Raw genomic sequence first — 12,358 nt, forward strand, 5'->3', positions numbered from 1 at the left:
GTTGGTAACTATAAATTATGACATTTATTTGATTCAAAATAAAATTCAATTGCTTTGAATTTCGTTCATATTGTTTTATTAGCAGCACGTTTCATTTATTTATTGATTCTTATTATTTTTACTTAAACATGCCCAGAAAAACAAGACACTTAATAAACATTTAACCTCAAAATTACAAGTCTCACCAAATTTTACACTAGACAGCATTGCCGATAGTAATTATCGAGGAAAATGCGACGTTGGTGGTTTTTTATTTTTGAATGGACTTTACTTATAAGTAGATTTGGGAAAATTTTGTAAGAGTAGATAAAGGTAGTGTAGCAGTGAAATTGTTGTTTTTATACATTGTTTGATATTTTATTGTATTATTTCGTTGTAAATCCTGAATGTCTAACGTATTTGTCGTAAAAAAAAATAAAAAAAATTCCTTGTACTCGTTATTCATAGAACGAAAAATTAAATTGACATAATGAAATCCGATGACTGTACCATTTATACTCGTATAACAATGATATTTTTGCCGGTAATTATACACGGTAATAAACAAAGAACTGTAACAAATACCATATTTTGTATAAAATATGACCACACAAGACCGTATAATTTGCCGAGTCGTTTAATTAGAGTAGTCTGCAACAGTTATCTCGTACGTCATGGGCATATATTCACCTATCATGACGCTACATTATTATCCGACTTAGTGCAACCACACACGTATAAACACAGTCGAGTCTTGACATAATTTGAATTTCTCGACTAAATTCAAAACTAGAGAAAATCCTATACGCTGGAATTTATCATATTTTCTTCATTATACCACACTGGAGGGAGAGTGTTTCTTTAGCAGTCGGAAATTGAATTTTTTGAAAGCGTTGTAGGAAAAATTCAGTATTTTAAAGCATTTCAGGAAATTAACTCCTATTATCTCTTATACTAACGCCTACATTATGGCTGGCTCTCAAAACCTGTATCATTCGATTCAAATTTGAGCGATTATGGATTTTTACAATGGATTACACATTTTGTTTATTTTTTTGCACTAATAAAATTCACTTTACTGACATGCCATTTGCATAACGGTTTCTCGTAATTTGTTTTTAAAGCCCTGCGAAAGCTTCAGAGTGTACTGAAAATCGGTTCGTATGTATCCCCTTCCGAACTGAGGCGAAAATTTCAACAATTCCAAAATCGTTGAAACCGTCGAGAGCAGCACTGTGCAAATTTTTTCCTTACAAAAAAATTCTAGTGCTGATGTGATTCTTTCCTGAAAGTGTCAGATGGTTAGTACGACGTGAATCCTTCCTCCCCTCCACCAAATGCCATCGCCCGTGCACAAATTGATTTGATACTGGAGAAATATTGTATTTTACTTGCGAAATATAATCGGGTTTAGTTATTTATGTGTGTAGGGTGGGCTAATGCGATCAGCTCGTTGTCAACGCTAGCATCGTATATTGAACATTTGCGCCATTAGGGTATACTCCAGTTATCAAAAGCATATCGTCCGATTATCGAGGCAAGGTCGTTAAACCAAACTCTTTATCTATTTCCACACGACTTTGCCTTATCTTTCCTAAACAGATTAGAGCTTGACGTCAAGTCGAAAACGTCGATTAATTTTTTTTTGTTTGCGGATGCGAAAGAAAAGGGCAGAGTATAAATAGCGATTGTCTTTATGATGGCCTGGTGTGGAGGGTGATGAATTGCTTCCTTTGAACAACCCTTCTCGTGGCCGAGATAAACTTTCGAATAGTTGAATCGGTATTAAAAATTCGGGTTAACTTGGGGTGGCTGACTTAAACCCTGTATCGTGGAAGTGCCAACTCTGGTGCCTGTATTCCATAGATAATCTTCCATTCCGGCAAATGCCTGGGATTAAGGGTAAAGTAATTTCGCGACGCGGTAACGATCACTGCTGGTTTCGCCGTAATTAGTGATCATTAGGTTATGTTAGACTATCACCCGCTTACTTAACTTATGTTTTACGGTAGATAAACAAGTAAGTGAGACATTACGTAGTGAGCGGCAGCGAAACCTCCCTATCGATCCGCGGCTGTATTCTGTATGCAAATTTCGCTTAGGCCGTTGAACACTCGGGAAAATATAGTTTTGGTATGTTGGGAAATTACCAAGAAACGAGTTTCCAACAAAGTTTAACTTCCCCGACAGATAAGACCGTTCTGATACGCTTATCTTTGTTTTTATACGCGAGTCTTTTTATACGACGGCTTATGGAAATTACGAATATTATAATTAATGAAAATTATCTCAGAAATTGTATTAAAAAGTCTCATTTCATGCAGATTTCACCTTCTAATGGGATACCTCCGTGCGTTTTCGATTTATTCTAATGCAACGAATTATATACATTGAGTTTTTTCTGTACCGTTCAATTAGAAAATTAAAAACTGAAATGCATAAAGAGAACCTGTCTGGTTGAGCTTTCCCTGAAAATGAAAATGTCCTGAATTAAATTTTAAACCATTACTATGCAAATCCATCGTTGCATAGTTGGCGAATATCCTCGTAAAAGCCAACAATTCTAGACTGACGTTTCCAGCTTGAAGGCCGTGCACCACAGACGTTGCATGCAGCTTTTCACAGAATTTGACAGTGCTTAATTTTAGTTATTAGTTATGTTTTCCATTAAAAAAAATGCTTTCGGCCGTTAACAGTTGATAATTTTTACATTGAGTAGAAAACTCAGTTTTCTTTTTTAAAGTAGGTACTTATAATGGACTCATATTCTAGATATTCTAGATAATCATTGGTTAACAGTAACATAATATAAAATATAATATAATATTTATTGATGAGTCTATTCTTCAGTGAAGTTTGGCTTTTGTACAGGGTGTTTCACGAGTGATAATGAGCCGGCGGAATTGAAAATGCAACCCACAATACATTTGAAAAGTTAACGTGGCTATTTTAAATATTGTATTGCTTTAAACTGAAATTATGAATCCCATGATGGCTTTGCTTCCAATAATTTTATTTGTCACAACTGACATTTGCGAAAAAGTTAAAATACGACGATTAAAACGTTGCGTGTTTATGCAGACAATGAACATTTTCCCAAAAACACTTCGTTTTTTACAATTTCATTTAACCAAGCGCATGACGTTTATGTAAAAATTTATAAAACTGCACAGCTAACTATGTTTTATGTTTTTTAAATCAAAAAACAAATATCCACATCAACTTTGCCAATTGTGGGTTGGATTTTCAATTTCGTCGGGCTGATTATCACTCATGAAATACCCTGTTTAATTGGTTAAAATCGAGATGCAAGTATAAATAAGAATATATCATACATATCTTCACCTTAATCTTATGTCGAGAGTTTTTGAATGTTGGCAGATGATCTTGTGTGCATGCAGCAGAATTGTTGCGACAAGAAAACGGTGATTTGGGACACAATAGACGAATTCACGGTGAAATTAATAGCAGAAAGTTGCTGTTTAAATTATGTTTAAAATTGCTTGATGAATACCAAAAATCAGATTCAAGCAGAATTTTTTGTAAGATTTGTTACTGTTAAGGAAAGCCACAAAAACTGTACTTGAAAGCAACATATCTATTTGTCAGATCGAGCCCCTAGTTTATTCCTAGGATTAAGAAAACACCTTAGTTTATTTTACGGACGATGAAGCAGCAACGAAAGATCCTAATGAGGGCTCCCGAGGCACAACCGAAAAACATTTTTTATGGCATCAAAATACTTCAGCATCGTTACACTAAATATTATAGTGTCTTAAATAACAATGTTGGAATTCTCGTAATCTTTTGAGCTCATGAATTATCTATTTTTTGTTGCAATGCATTGTCTCAATGTCTCAATGCATTGGTCTCAAGCGGTGGATTTTTATAGACAAATACAACAGGTAGAAATTTACCGGAGTTGTGCCAGGGCTACCTTTACTATTAGTTAATTAATTACGAAGATTTAAAAAATGATTCGTTCTGGCACTTTAACGTAAGGGCGTCTTTGTAAACCACGTTTTCAATTTTACCCTGTAGAGTAAGTTAAAATAGATGACCACTGTCACTCACCGCACTACAGGCCACGTACAACAAGGCATGAGAAAAGCAGCACGTAGGTCGAGACCAACACATTATTTCAATGTTCGGCCACAGAAAAAACAAATAAAATAGTAGTGAAAAATAAACTACGTGTGTAAATTGTGATGGAGATAAAATATAATTGAGGTTACGACATGAAATACCAAAAACCTCAAAAAATTAGATCATGTGTAAATACGAATTGAGAAGTGTTTTTTTTTAAATACCAAATTAAGGCAAGTAAATGTAATTGGTTGTTTGTTACGAGTACATCAGTCACAAATTTAGATCAACGAATTCTACTGTAGAATGCCTTGCAAATACCCTGTAGCGTTTAAGATCACAAATTGTCTACCTCCATGCACTGAACGCTTATTTGCATAGAATTTCGCTACGACATGACCGATAATTTGCAACACCTGCTCTAATTTGTTTTCTTTTTCACATTGTAGATAAGTTAACAGACCTTGCAGTTCGCGGTGTATTTAATAAAAATTAATAAATAAATGAGAAAACGTTGGCATAATACATAATTATATGTATTATCTAATTTTATGAAAAATTTAATTTGTGGTTATTAATTATTGCAATAATTGTTAAAAAATAATAATTGTTAAATTTTTATTTATTGATTGCTAAGTTTAAAATAAAATTGGTAGTTTAAAATTAAATTTTGACTGTTAAGCTCATACAATTTTGCCTGTAAAAAATGTCTTTCTGAATTTAGTGCAAAACTTTGTAAGATACCTTCTGCAAACATCTATGTCAAACTCGTGTAGTATTTATTCAGTTCACGTCACATTTCAAGTTGAGATTTCTTCAAAAATAACTGTGATTTTCCTTCATGCAAAGAAATGTAATAAGAGAATCGGAGTAGACGCAGATTCTTGATCGCCTTTGTTTAATTTTAATACCTTTTGTTGAATAAATAAATTGTAATTATTTTTAAATTTATTACGATTGAGCTTGCAATCCATCAGTATCGGTTTAACGGATGCATGTGCTTGAACAAAGAAACTTTGAGTGTTTCTTGACTGCAGCTCATCGACAGCTGTCGGTAGTTATGAAATGTTGTAATGTGATCTCATTTTGGTTTTTGTGAGTTGAACGGAAACAGCTAAGGAACAAGTTCTCTTTGAAATTAATCACTTAATACGTACTAGTTTCTTGAAAGTCATCTCTAAGCAGGCAGGTCTTTTTTATGGCAAAACATGCACGTTGCATAAATTTAATAACTCAACAAAATTTTCGCAATTAGTGGATACTCTCTAGCAGCATCTGGTATGAAATAAAACTTGTGTAAACGCTTTTAATGACCAAACATAACTTAACGTATAATTAGGGGTTGGTCCTTTGAGCTTTTTGCAAGAAGCGGCCCTCCACGTTTGAAATTTTTTGCGTGGAATATAATTTGCTGGGTCATTTATTCGTCATATTGGTGCGACAGACGAGGTCTAGGGCCCCGTTTTAATTAATAGCTGCAAACAAGTGACGTTTCGTAAGAGGTCATTATCGATAACATCAAAGTGACGAGGTTTTTCGAACATGCAACATGATAATCGTAGGAGCATCTTAAAAATGTGTCGGTAGCTCCCATCAGCGCCTTGAAGAGGCACACTTATCAGATTGTGTTCCATGCTTGTTATTCCCTTTTTGCTTCTCTACTTTCTTACATCCATTTAGGTATTGATTCCACCCGCATCTCTTATCCGTTTTGAAATCAGTAGTCGTTTCATTAGGCGAAGAAGTCCGTCGAGTGGAGTGTAACGCAGCGGTCCGGAGTAAAAGCTGCATCAGAAGCACGATAGCGGATTTGTTCTCGGGGTTGTAATTTGCGGCCGGACTACCACCATGGTAGATCGAGTTATTCAGACCGCCAAATCAATTTAACGACTGTTGAACTGACGGACGTTCGAAGCGTAGAAGGGGTTTCGTAGTCGTCGTAGTCGTGATATAGATTATCCTGTTCTCGGCCCATCTCCTCGTCAGTGTTTTTCGGATACTCGCCTAATAGAATAATTTATTTACTTCTCGAGCTGCTAACAAATTATATGAAAACCTGAATTAAATTCACAGGAACGTAATTCTCGCCCTAAACAATCTTAAAGGAAGTTTTTTAATCTGCTTTGATTAATTACGTTTCGTCACAGACTGGAGCCTTGAAATGTTCCTGATGAATTATGATGTCGGCGCTATCTCGGTGCGAGAGAGATAATAAATGTACCAACACGATTACAGAGTATATGAAAAGAAGGCGACCACGCCACCGGTTGTCTATATCTTTAGATGTCTTCATGCGGCTTTGCACAAAAGAACCGCTTCCAGGAGAAAATGATGCCATTATTTAGAATCTTCGGAGTTGAAAGGAGCAAAAAAACTCTTTTCTATTGAATACTCTGCGGTTGGGCAATTCGAGACTCAACGACGCCCCACTCCGGTCCCCATTTTTATTTAATTTTTATTGAACAAGCTTCATGTCTCGTCACATCACATTTAAAACGCCAGATCTACACTTCCGGAATAAATTCGCGGAAACGACAGTCGGAGAAGCTTGAAATTGTAGACGAAGCGGGATGTCGCAATATGAAAGAATAGTTGACGATCATTAAGACCTCCTCAAGTCTGGTTTCCTTGATTAAAAAAGGAATGGACAAAGAAGTTTGAGAAAAATGGGGCAGCCCTGAAAGAAAGGGGGATAGCCGCTGTAAATGTTACAAAGCGAGAGGAAGATCGATACGCTCCCTGATGTGTGGTCGTATCTGCGCCGCTCCCGATTTCTCGCACCCATTGTTATAAATATAACCAATGATCAGTATAAAAAAAAAATGAACGCGAATTTTTTGTTTACAACCATTGGTGTGTCTGTCGGTAATATGTGGAAATTGCACTGGCGGTATTGTGCTCATGAGGACAATTCAATTTAATTCGGAAAAATGACACATTTTGTTGGATCATTGACCCGGCGCCTCCACCAATAATTCCAAAGCGGGCAGGTTTTCATCACATCGGCTTGTCAGCATGCCATTATTTATTACAACTCATTACATTTTGTGCTGGAAATTTATTGCTGGTAGAGTACTGGTCTCGTACACGTGCAATACAAAGCATGTAGGCATAGCGCCTCCGCGATTCTATATTCTTTTGCCCGAACGGCCAGTGGGGGTTGAATTTTACGTGCGTCCACCCCTTTTCACAGACAGTATCGTCTGAAGGCATCTCTTCTCAATCTCGGGTCCCCCATTAAGTTTTTGCCCTGGTCCTATCTCTAGCATTGTGCGATCCTGATTTACCGTCTCTCTTATAACTTCAGTTTTTGCATTTGAGCAGCTCCTTCTTATCTCTCGCATCTCTTCTCCACACTAATTGCTTTCTGGCCTTGTCGGGGCGAAATAATCAGCTCCGTGTAGCCATTAGCGCTATTCTCTATAAATTAGCCGCTGCATCGAGCCGTCCAGTTTATTATCGCCGAACCGAGCTTTTGTTATGATTGAAACGTTATTTTCACCAATTGACGCACCACCTCGTTTCGATCATTATTCAAAGTCCATCGCAATCCCCTCATGTCCGGTAACATTTTTATCCAGTCAAACAGCCATACTTCACTTTTTATGAAAGTTTTGCGATCGGCGAACTGACGGTGCCAAACCAATAAAAAATGCTTTACTGCCCCGGACGGCCTTACTGAGCATGAATCGCTAAACCACACTCGGATGAATTAACCTTAATAAAATATTTACAGATAATAACCTCATATCATGTTTCATTATGTTTGAATGAAGCCATTAGCGTCTTATGAAAAATTCATGCGAGTCAATGCCCTTCTGTTTTTGTATTGTCCTCTCGCATTTGCAGATTTATCTACTTTAACTGATACAAAACTAGTTGGCTTGCTCAATTTTTCTAGAAACATGTAATTCATAATTCTTTATTATAACTAAAAGACAACTACGATTACAACAAATTCTTGGTAACAGGTCAATAGAAATAAGTTAAATGAAAAACATTGTTGTATGATACCATGAGACCTATTATTTATTCAATATTTTGAGATTCAATATCTGTCTTGCAGTAATATCTCCGTATGCAACTAATTCATTTAGTTGCAATAGTTGAAGAATATGCAACTCATTATACATGTATGTAGTTCGACCACACGTTAGGGCGTCGCTACTATCGCGCGTCCCTCAAATTTGATTAGCTCTTGACAGTCTTACTATGTTTAGTTGTCTATGGAATTGACATTAAACGAATACAATAATTTTATTTACACTTAAAAAATGCATCTTAACTTTTACCGCGATAACTTACATTGCAGGTAGTATGTAATACTAATATGGAAAATAATTATTAATTACTCTTTCACGAGAAATTCTCATTTGAGCGTGTCTCAGAGAAAAGTTCGTGAACAATTTCCCATTTTATATGATCTTTTTATTGCAGGAAAACTGCCAAAACTACATCAGAATCATGGCGAAAACTGCAGCGGGTCGCTTATTGCTATGCGGAACCAACGCCTTCAAGCCCGTTTGCAGAGAGTATAATATTCTTAATGGAAATTACACCATGGAAAAAGAAAAACCAGGTCAAGCGGTCTGTCCGTACGATCCCCACCACAACTCCACCGCCATTTATGTTGGTAAGTACCGGTATACACCTGGTGATTTTTTAACCTCTGCCGTTAATTAACTAACGTATCGGTGATCCGGCATGTTGGCTTTCGCAGATATTTTGACTGGTTATTCCAGAAATGTAAATTAGTTGGCAGTTCCAAATGTACGCGTAACAGAATTAATATGTACCTACTGGCCTGAAAGCGTATGCATGAGTAGGTATTGAGTAATTAAAACTATTCATCACATAAGTACACGGCAGTTCAGTACAGGCTGATTTCCGTTGAATGCTGCCAATTTCCGGCAAACATGAATTCATTCTGGACCCAAAAGGAAATATCATCAGCGTAGATTCGCACTGAAATTTCGCTACTTTAATTAATTTCATTTAGGAGTGTGCCACTTCAATTGATTATTCCGGAGGCGGTTTCCCAGAAACCATGTGCTAATTGTTTTATCTAATAAAGACGAAAATGGGCTTAATAAATTCGAACAAACAGACGGATAAATATGTTTCAGATCACATATACTCAAACAAAAAATGATCTATTTCCTTTCGAACGGCCAATTTATTAGAGCGCGGACAAGAGCAAACACGCGGAAAGTTCTATTTTGCGATGGTTAGGAACGGCGAGTATACGGAGAAAACTACAGGAATTATGGCAGCTGAAGCGAAGATTTGATTTTGGGGTCGTCTCAACAAAAGGCTCGGAAATTCTCTTCAAATCAGCTTCATTTTACCGCAGCCGAAAAGCAAAATGCAATGAAAGTATTAAAATTTTATTTGATATTTGAGAGATGGAGCAGCTTTGAAACTGATGAAACATTAAAAATGAAATCAGACGAAAGCAACAACAATAAAATTTTATGAATTATGAATTGGAGCTGTAACATTCTTTTATAGGATTTATACCTTCCAACGCAGCACATGATTTTTATTATTTCTCCTCCACAACATCATCGTCCTGGACCATCCTGCTTTGCTTCTCGAATACACGACACACTCTACGATAATTGTATTTTCTTGGAATATATGCATCACTTCAAGTTAAAAAAACAAAGCCTACTATCTTGTTATGTATAAACTTCACTAACTCCTAGTTTTATTACAACAGGAACATACTGTTACAACAATAGTTTAAAGCATTAAAGTTAAAGGTCCTTTAGGATTTATCACGAAATTGGCCGCAACACATTGCAATAATGTCCACCAAAGTTTTAATTAATATATTACAAGCCGTAACATAGTTAATGCCTCTTAAATAAGATGCAGTTACGAGAAAGGGTTTTACTGCATAATAATGTTTAACATTTGTATCAGTTATTGACTGATATTATTGCTTGTAGTTTTAGATTATGGAAATGCAATAATTTCCAAATACCAGTGTGGAAAACCGTACATAACTTCCAAAATCATTTTTCAAAATAACTTTTTAATAGGAACATTTTTGTAGAAAATGTCCAAATCGGTGTATTTTAGCCGAGGTTATCGTGAAACTCATCCAGTTGGTACAAAAATACTTACTGAGACAAACATTTTGTAAAACAAAAAATGAAATCGATGCATTTTTACAAAGTTACCCTGAACAAAAAAAAATCTACGGACAGATAGACACAAACCCCCGAACTCCCCAACCACTTTTGTTGAATACCTCCTTAGAAAGTGAGTCTGTATCCATAGTTACCAGTGGGTGAAGGTTTCTCTTTCGTTCACTTCACTTTCGCTCACTGTCTTTCACTCACTGGTTTTCATTCACTCGTAAATCCTTCTGATAACGTAATGTTGATTTTTTAGGCAACATTTGGTACCTCACGGCACTTGCCGCTTCCAGGACATCGTTAGGAAAATATAACTCTTCATCGTCCATTTCCACAATTTCCACTTGTTTATTACGAGTATGTATTTTATTTTTTTCCGTAGCAACAGATCCGTCCAAAAATGGGATTTATTTTTATTTAAAATTTTGAATACAAAGTTACAGACTGACTTTCTAAGGAGGTATTGAACAAAACCAAATACAGCACTCGAAAGTAAGGCCGCTTTCGTTCACTTGAATTGCATCGTCCACTCAGCTCCGCACGCAATTCACGTGAACGAAAGCTTTGCCTTCCTCACTCTGTAAATAACTATTCTTTCCAGGATTTGACTTTATTTCGAACACGATTTTTCGACCCTATCACCATACTTCAATTTCCGCACCGAACATTTAAAACTAAAAATCGAGAAAACCCAATATGTTTATTCCAATTAAATAGAAAACCGCATAGGTACTTTGAAGTCAAACTACACCAAAACGTAAATTTGACTTCCTTCAAATTGCGCTTTTAAGGTCCGCACTTTCTGTTTTTCAGTTTATACTCGTAGCATTAAGTTTAGTAAAGTAAATTTAAGAAAAACATTGTTGGTTTTTCCTAGAAACTTTTAACGCTTGGATTCAAAAGTCGTCATGTTTTTAAATGATTTATCCGGGTAATACTGTTTGGTTTGACTTCTGAAGCTCGAATTGGATTATTGCAACTCTCTAAACAGAATCTGAACTCGTTCGTGAATAAGACATGTGCTCCCAAATCACCTGGCAATCAATTAATGTGTTCGTTGGTAAACTCGAGCGTCGTCTGCGGTTAATCTAGACTTCTTTCAGAGCATCCGGGTCCTAAATTTATATCTCTCAAACTTACTTTAAGGATTTTAGTACTTACATAAATGTCAGCATAATTAAAAGTTGAGTTTAAAGAATGCGACACGATGGAAGAGCATGCAGCGTCTTAAAAATGTGTCTTCTGCTACCAACTATACATTACCACGGGCTTTTTAACTTGGAAAATGGTCTGCAATTGAACAAGAGAACTTGGATTTCCGTTTTTTAACTGACATGGCAACTTGAATATATTGATTTCTGTGTATGATAGTAACAGAGTAAAATCTGATTTTGTTTGAAATTAATTTAAAAATGATTGAAGAAATGGCAGGCTAGAAAATCACTGTTATAAATAAATTGTTAATGAGCACGGGCTAAGGCAGTGCATCAAATCACAAAATAGTTTGAAAGGTTAATTTTGAACAGAAAAAATATCACCAGTTGTATTTTATTTATTAAATTTATTCATTATGAGTTCTTCCGTTGCTGGTGGGAAATCGTACGCGTTAAATTTAGCAGAGTTTTAATTAAAGTGTTAATTTTAATTTGAAAGTGCCACTTTATGTTATAATTAGAAGAACACAATTTTAACTAGTTTAAATTTTATAATAATATGTAGATGATTAAAAGTTACACCAAAATGATATAACTCAAATTCACACATTGTAAATGAAAATGTAGACCTACTTAGCTGAACCCTCCACCACCCGGCGGCACGGCAATTTTGCCGGAGTACATACACTATTACGGATATTACTATCAAGTGCTAATCAACATAATTACCGGCGTCTCGCCTCCACATTTTGACCTTTTTGTGTTTTATGTTCTGTGTCAATGTTAAGGAACTTCCTTACGATGTGACATGAGTATAATAATATACCTTTTTGAATTTCAACTACCAATGTGTTACCTATATCCAGAATTTTTAAATTTTTTCTAAACACCAAAGATTTCTCATAGCAACGGAGAGCTCTAAATATTTATTAATTTTTGTGTTATATGTCTGTGTTATATTATGTGAATTTGGAACAGTACTATTCTGTTTTT

The 12,358-nt window shown here is 35.7% G+C and overlaps 1 protein-coding gene across 4 annotated transcripts in view; it reads left to right on the forward strand.

Annotated features, from left to right (window-relative positions):
* The window catches only part of Sema1a (semaphorin 1a), a 240,709-nt gene that overhangs the window by 208,116 nt on the left and 20,235 nt on the right, over nucleotides 1-12,358 (forward strand). For all 4 annotated transcript variants that reach the window (XM_069037258.1, XM_069037254.1, XM_069037257.1 and 1 more), the window contains exon 5: nucleotides 8,503-8,698. In XM_069037258.1, the coding sequence (XP_068893359.1) occupies nucleotides 8,503-8,698 (196 nt within the window). The remainder of the gene's footprint in view (nucleotides 1-8,502; nucleotides 8,699-12,358) is intronic.

Source organism: Tenebrio molitor, chromosome 2 (genome assembly GCF_963966145.1).
Source record: "Tenebrio molitor chromosome 2, icTenMoli1.1, whole genome shotgun sequence".
Lineage (NCBI taxonomy): Eukaryota > Metazoa > Arthropoda > Insecta > Coleoptera > Tenebrionidae > Tenebrio > Tenebrio molitor.